General features: G+C 33.1%; 1 protein-coding gene and 1 long non-coding RNA gene across 2 annotated transcripts; one reads left to right on the top strand and one right to left on the bottom strand.

Annotated features, from left to right (window-relative positions):
* Window positions 1-301: 301 nt before the first annotated feature.
* Window positions 302-2430, bottom strand: LOC120283338 (cytochrome P450 71A1-like). The gene is made up of 2 exons (XM_039289990.1): window positions 1396-2430; window positions 302-983 (listed from the first exon to the last, which is right to left on the bottom strand). Exons 1-2 carry the CDS (start codon window positions 2323-2325, stop codon window positions 366-368), a joined length of 1548 nt encoding a protein of 515 aa, XP_039145924.1. The 5' UTR covers window positions 2326-2430; the 3' UTR covers window positions 302-365.
* Window positions 2431-3881: 1451 nt separating this feature from the next.
* On the top strand, window positions 3882-7154 carry LOC120283803. Its single transcript, XR_005543355.1, has 3 exons — window positions 3882-4026; window positions 5174-5251; window positions 6470-7154. It is a non-coding gene; the product is annotated as an uncharacterized LOC120283803 (long non-coding RNA).
* The last annotated feature ends 236 nt before the right edge of the window (window positions 7155-7390 follow it).

Here is a 7390-nt window from a genome sequence, read left to right as displayed (position 1 = left end):
TTCGTTTTTAAATAACACATTCATTGACTATTAATAAACTACCAAATGACTTTTCGCAGGTCATTCATAATTAGGTCTGCCTATGCCTTTCTTCATGGAATTAAGGTAGTGGTATGAATATGGTCCCCAGAGACGAGACAAATTTAACTAAGATACCAAGGCAATTTTTTAATTAATAAATGAATATATTGATGATTACAAAGTAGGGTGATAAAACAATTATAATCACTTTATTAGGGGTTTACAAGAAAAAAAAAAACAGTGTCTTTTTATATTGAAATATTTAACTTATTTCAAAATATATAAATTAAATGTTAATTTTTATTCATAAGACTCGATGTTACACCATAGAGACATACATGACTTTAAACTAGAATATTTGTTGGCCTTGCTTGGAGGCACAATGGTAATTTTTTGTGAAGAACAATTCCAAATGTTTCTGTCATGTCAATATCTTTACAACATATTCCAAAAGGCAATTCCCAGTTGAAATGATATAAAATATTAGCCAATGCAATCTCTACAGCAAACACTCCCATTTGCATTCCTGGACAAATCCTTCGACCAGCACCGAAAGGGATGAATTCAAAGTGTTGGCCTCTATAATTGATAACATTTCCTTCAAATCTCTCTGGCATGAAAGTTTCAGGGTTTTCCCAAAATTTCGGATCCCTAGCAATTGCCCAAGCATTTATTAAAACTCTTACGTTTTTGGCGATATCATATCCAAACACTTTGCACCCTTTCATGCTTTCTCGAGGGAGTAGTAACGGAACAATACAATGCAAACGCAAAGTCTCGTTTATGATGCACTTAAGATATTGGAGTTGTTGAAGATCACATTCTTCTACTTTTCCTTTATTTTTTACAACACCTTGAACTTCATCTTGTGCTTTTTTCATCACTGATGGGCATCTCATAAGTTCTGTCATTGCCCATTCTAGAGTTGCGGCAGATGTGTCCGTTCCAGCAAGAAACATGTCCTACAAAACAGTGAATAAATATATTAACTATAATTTTTAGTTTAATTTTCACCTTTACTAAAGCTACTACAACTTAATTCAATAAAAACAAATCATCCTGAAAGTTCAAGAAGAGTTTTCTATATCATATAAAAATTAAAACAACTCTAAAATTTGTGAAGTGTACATGAATAACTGAGAGAATTTCTTCGATATCATCACTAGTGAGTGAGAAACCAAGCTCGGTGGAATGATTGAGAATTCCAATGCGGGATTTCTATCAATCTCTCTTACAATTCTTTTTTCTTCTTATTATTATTATTTTAATTTTCTGAATTCATTAACAAGTATATGATTTATGTTCTCCACATAAAAATAAAAATAATTAAAATAATTTAAAAAATCTAAAAATTATTGATGAAGTGTGACTAACCATGAGAATTGCTTTGATATGATCCCTGGTCAGAGAAAAACTAAGATTAGCAGAATCCTTCTGTGACTTAAGAAGCACATCAAGGAAGTCTTCTTGTTCTTGATCATCATGTACTCCTTGATCATTCATCAAACTCAAACAATGCTCTTCAATCTCTCCCTCAAAAAATTCATCCATCCTCTTAAAGTTCCTCTCAATCTTTCCTTGGAAACCAGTAATCACACTAAGGCAACCCAAACAAGGAAAGAAATCTCCAACAGAGAAACCTCCCATCAACTCAACCGTCTCCATAACAAGATCATGGAGTTTGCTTCTATTGCACTGTCCGTCCTCAGAAAACCTTTTTCCGAACACTTGTCTGCATATTATGTTATTCGTCATACAAAGAAACATCTCACTTAGATTCACTGGCCCTTGAGAGCAAGAATATTGTCTTATACTTTGGATCAAGACATGGACTTCTTCTTCTCTCACAGTCCTAAAGGATTGCACTCTCTTCATGCTGAATATCTCTAAAGTTGCAAGCCTCCTCATCTGCCTCCAGTGCTCACCGTACTTTGAAAGGGAGATGTCTAATCCATTGTAAGAGAATTTCATCAAGACAACATTGGAAGGTCTGCTACAAAACTCAAGATCATGAGTTTTCATGATTTCGGAAGCAACCTCAGGAGATGATACAATGATGGCAGGGATTTGGCCTAGCTGGAGGTGCATGAGTGGGCCGTATTTCTCTGCAAGGTGACGGAGGGTTCGGTGAGGTAACTTGCCCAGCTGGTGAAGGTTTCCGATCACCGGGATCCTCCAAGGACCCGGAGGGAGTTTCCTTCCTCTTGACCTCAATTTGAAGTTGAAAGCTAGAATTAGAAGAAGAGTTACTGATGAAAGGAGTATTATGATGACAATGGATTGATAGTCTAACATATCATCCATGATCTCTTTCAAGTGTTATGTATATAGAGACAGCCCTGTTTTATAATGTAAAAGTGATCATTCTAAACAATTAAATAATATAAAATATGCGTGTTATTAGAAAGGTTTTCTTGCAAATATAAAGGATAGGAAGTTGTAAAAGTAACCTCTTGCTAATTAAATATTAAGACTAGGTTTTCCAAGCCTAAAACAGTGTGACTATGGCCAAGAACACTACTTGGATGTGATCACTACTGAATGAGAAGCTAAGCTTGGAAACCTTTCATTTCTTTAGATTTGTGTTTTTGTCCTTACCAAAGAAAGAATAAATCAGCAGCAACACTAAATAAAACTCTTTTGTCATCTTGTGATGTTATTTCTTCGCGATCCTCACCAACCAATCAAAGTTGAGAAAATCAGATTACGTGTCAGTGACAAGATAACTTTTTAAAATAATGAATATTATAAAATAGAAATCTTAGATGTTAAGAAATAGCATGTAACTCAATATATTTGGCATCAAATGGTGATGTGACAACTATGGACCCCACCCCATTTAAGTATTTTTTTTTATTTTCATATTTTAAATTTAAATTTTTTGTAATCCTTGATATTATCATTATTATTTTCTTGATTTTTCTAATCAATGTTTTTAAAACCGGACCGGATAGCGAACCGGTCTCATATTTGGGTCACGGGTCAGTCGGTTTGACCGGATGACCCGTTCTGGTCGGACCGGATGACGTCATAAATAAATAATTATTTTAAATATTATATAATATATATATATATTATATAATAACAAACTTTATTATATTTTTAATCATAATTATCTTAAATAGTTATTTTAATATCATTATGATTTTATCAAAATGGTTGAAGATTCAAATAATTAATCTAGATAAAGCAACAAATACAACTCCCTAAACCTTTTATTTCTTAATGTATTAATAATGAATGATGATAACTACATAAATTAAATCACTAATTAAATTACTAATTATGTGAGGATGAGACAAGGCATGAACAAAAAAATTCAAAAATAAAACTAGAACTAAGTATGATTAATTTAATTCTCATATTTGATCATCATTACCATTAAAAATAAAAAGTACAAAAATAAAAATAAGTCCTAAATGATCTATACCTCTTAAACAATTTACAAGTTTTTATTTTCTCATACCTCTAAACTCCAAAGTTCCAAAAAAATCCAAACAATATTTTTGGACAAATCAAGACTCAAAGAGCATCATGAAATCGAAAGAAAAGAAAAAACCAATTCATGCCCTAAGTTCTTTTTTTACAAAAAACAAAAACACAAAAACAAAAATAAAAAAACAAAAAAATAAAACAAAATAAAAAAATTTGAAAACCGGGTTCCATCCGGTTTTTGAGTCCGACCGCCGGTTCACGGGTTTGGCCGGGTTTGACCGGTTCAAAATTTGGTCAACATTAATTCTAAAACCGAACCGGGCTATGGGCCGGTTCCCGGTTTTTCCGGTCCGACCGGCCGGTCCGGTCCGGTCCGGTTTTCAAAACATTGTTTCTAATCCTTCCTATTTCGTAACCCCCGGCCCCTCGATCATCACGTTCTCATTCTTGTTAGAAAAAGAGTAGATATATATCCCTACTATGTCTGTCTCTTCTCCCATCCCCTCATCACACTCCGATCATAGATTCTGATCGTAGATGAAATCGCTTCTCCATTAGGGCTTGTCAGAGGTAAGGTTTTGTCTTCTTGTCTTTTTTTCTTATATTTACGTTTTGATGCTAGTTAGAGTTTTCCTTGTGACTTGATTATAGATCTTTAAATCTTGCGATTTTCATTAGAAAGTTGAAATTAAATTCTTATGCTTCCACCCATGCTTCTTATGTGAAAAATTTGAGTTATTTAAGGATAATTATTAGATTGAGAAGGTTTCTGGTTGTATATAGCAGGGATCTCTAATTAATTTGGGAGAGCTAGAGAGATATTTTGTAGGAAATCAAAATATAAAATTGTAGATAGTGATCTTGTTTATCTTACTGCCAAATTTCAGATTTTTCTTTTCTTTTTGTATCCCTGTAAGATATAGACTCTAAATGCAAGTATCTTGGATAAGATTTTTGTGCAGGCTTTGGAGGGTTTTTAATTTTTTTTTCATGATTCTAAAGTATGAATTAGATATAGATAATTTGAAAGGCGTATATTTTAATGTTACCTAATTGCCTGTGAAATTTGAGATTTTATACATGTGTGGTTTGTGAGGTATAACCCTATTAGTATAACCATCTCGGATGGAATTCATGTGCAGAACATGAAGATTGAAGGGCAATTTTAATGGTCATGGAGATTGAATTGGGTAAAGTGAAAAATAAAAAGCTTCTTCCTTTTTAGATTTTCTAATTGTCAATAAAATATTACTGATTTTGGAATTATAGGTTGAGAGATATGCATGTTTGAATGGGGTATGTCTGAATTATAAGTCTAAAAAAATAGTTGGAGATTAAATTGGATGCTATAATTTGAGTAGTACTCTAAATATGTAAATTTTGGATATGTCATAGTTTTAGGTGTTTACGGTTCTCAAAATCTTAAAATTTGTGATTTGGAAAAGTATATGTGAAGTTACGAGGGATTTAGTACTCAATGTTTATGTTAGAATTGTTTTATGCCCTTTGGATTGGGTAATTGCTTTTATACCCCTGAAAGAATCCGAATTTGGGAAGTAAAATAATAATTTGATCCTTTTGGCTTTTACATCCTTTTGAAATCTCTTTTTGCATTATCCTGGCCCACTAGCCCATTACCTTTGTAGAATTATTTGTGTCTTGGAATCCTTCACATACCTTTACATTTTGTAAATCTATCCTATTGGTGTTTTATTAGACTTTCTTCCCTAATTACAAGTCATGCCAAAAGCTTTATGGTGTCAGAAGTAAAGTTTACCGTGTTAACGAGTATCAGGTAAGTAAACCACATATAAATATCAGTATATGTATATACTTTTCGACTCTTGCTAAAACATCATTTTAAATTGTTCATTTACTAAATTTCTGATAATTTATATTTTTCTTAATTATTTAACCATTTATTAAATTCTTGCTTATATAATTTTTATTAAATTTCTGATTATCATATTTTCCTAAATTATTTAAAATTTTAATTATTTGAAGATTTTTATAATTATTTGTCTAAGTTTAGATTCAAATAACTAGCTTATTTTGATATTCTAAAATGTGATCATATAACTGCTAAAATTTGCTTTTGAATTACCTTGTACTTTGCTCAGGCTGAACTTTGATATTTTTTGTTGTTTTTGCGGACATTGACTATTTTGACTTAGAAATTATGTCTTTAATTAACTATACACTAACCATGTCACTAGGGGTTAAACATTGACCGTGTTGACATGTACTCTGATAATAGACTATTGTTTCGAACCGTTCCATCGGTGAAGAATAATGGCCTCTGATATTCAGGCTCGGGTCACTAATGATAAATAAATGATCTCTAAAATTTTAACTCTGGTCACCGAGTATATAAACACATGACCTCTGATATTCTGTTTTGTTCATGGTTTATTGGGAGACATATACTTTTGAAAATATGCTAAGCTCTAATTGTATTTCTGTTAATTTGCACTGATTCAAAGTTTGAAATTTTCAACAATATTATATTCTGGTATATAATATATATCATGATTCTCAGGATACTATTTTGATACGTCCTATATGGAGTTCTGGTTGATATTTGAATATGTATTGTTGAAAACCTGAATGATCCCAAAATGTTTTAATAGGTTTCTTACTAGGCTAGAAAGCTCATTATCATGTTGTTATTATTTTTTTTCTTTCAGATCAAGGATAATGTTGACTAGTGTATAGCTTAGCAACAATTGTCAAGTAGCAGGTGGTATAGTTTAGGTTCCTATTTTTTTTAAAACCTATATTAACCCAAAACCTTTTATTTAGAAAACTTTCTGCTTTTCGAACTTCATTGTATTTTGATTTTTGATATCTGAAATTTTGTAGAATATTTGTTCTATTTTGGATTAGGTTTCGTTTGAGGCCTTTAATGAGTGCATTTTATAGCATATTTTGCTCCAATGCACTCTTTAGCTTGTCTTTTAGCGCATTTTATCTATGAATGATGCTATTCTGGGTATGTTTGTCTCTGTTGCAGGTTTTTAGGGCTCGTAACACATATGGAGTGAAATCAAGGACAAAACCAACTAAAGAAGACAATTCTTCTAAGGGTCCAATGCAAGCACTAGCAGAGCACCGGCGTGCCATCTCCCCATGGTTTTATTTGTCTGAGACTCCTTTGGTTGTCAACGAGAGCGTACAGGCACAACACGGGGGTGTTATCTTCCCATGATTACTATGGGATAGTAGTACCCTATACTTTCAGGGGAAACACAGTCCGTGTGCTCCTTTTATGAGTGTGCTCAAGCTGAGCACGAGTGGAGCACAACCGAGCTCTCCCCGTGATTCTTCTGGATGACACTTAGCCCTTTTTCACTCAGAAGCCTTAAGAAGAGCAATGTCTAAGCACAACCGTGCTTAGACCGTGTCGAGCCTAAAAAGTCCTCTTTATGACCCAGATCTTGGGTATATGGATATCTTTTGTTTGAGATTTTTCTTCTCCAGGGGAGGAACTTTCAAGGAAACAATGATCATCCGCCACCACTCGAGCTAAGGAGGCCAAGGGTAAGTAAGAGACACTGGAGAAGTGAAGTTGCCCAATCCATGAAGCTCTTGAAATATATTTAAGAAGTTTTTATGAAAAGGGGGAAATCTAGATGTCTCTCTTCCTTATGTTATTTTTCTTTCTCATTTGTATGAATTCACTTAAGTTTTAATGCCTATGGAGTTCTATTGGTTTTTTGTGTTTATTCATGTATTGCATAACATGGCGTGCTTGATTTGCATAGATGCTTGTGTAAAACTTGGCTTGTGTAGATTACTGTAGTTGTGATTATTTAGTGTAGTTGCAAAACTTGGCGTGTATGAAGCCCGTAGTTACACTTGCAGAACTTAGTGTATTTGATAGTCGTAGATGCAACATTGTTTTTGAGCACCCACAAGGATCTTAGAATATACC

Source organism: Dioscorea cayenensis, chromosome 19 (genome assembly GCF_009730915.1).
Source record: "Dioscorea cayenensis subsp. rotundata cultivar TDr96_F1 chromosome 19, TDr96_F1_v2_PseudoChromosome.rev07_lg8_w22 25.fasta, whole genome shotgun sequence".
Lineage (NCBI taxonomy): Eukaryota > Viridiplantae > Streptophyta > Magnoliopsida > Dioscoreales > Dioscoreaceae > Dioscorea > Dioscorea cayenensis.
Note: the sequence above shows the minus strand (reverse complement) of the source record. Positions and strands in the feature narration are given on the sequence as shown.

What these genes read in the sequence shown, in the direction of transcription:
- LOC120283338 (XM_039289990.1), bottom strand. Translation starts at nt 2,325, where the DNA reads ATGGATGATATGTTAGACTATCAATCCATTGTCATCATAATACTCCTT. An exon ending in ATATCAAAGCAATTCTCATG is followed by an intron (nt 984 to 1,395) that starts GTTAGTCACACT and finishes ACTGTTTTGTAG; the next exon opens with GACATGTTTCTTGCTGGAAC.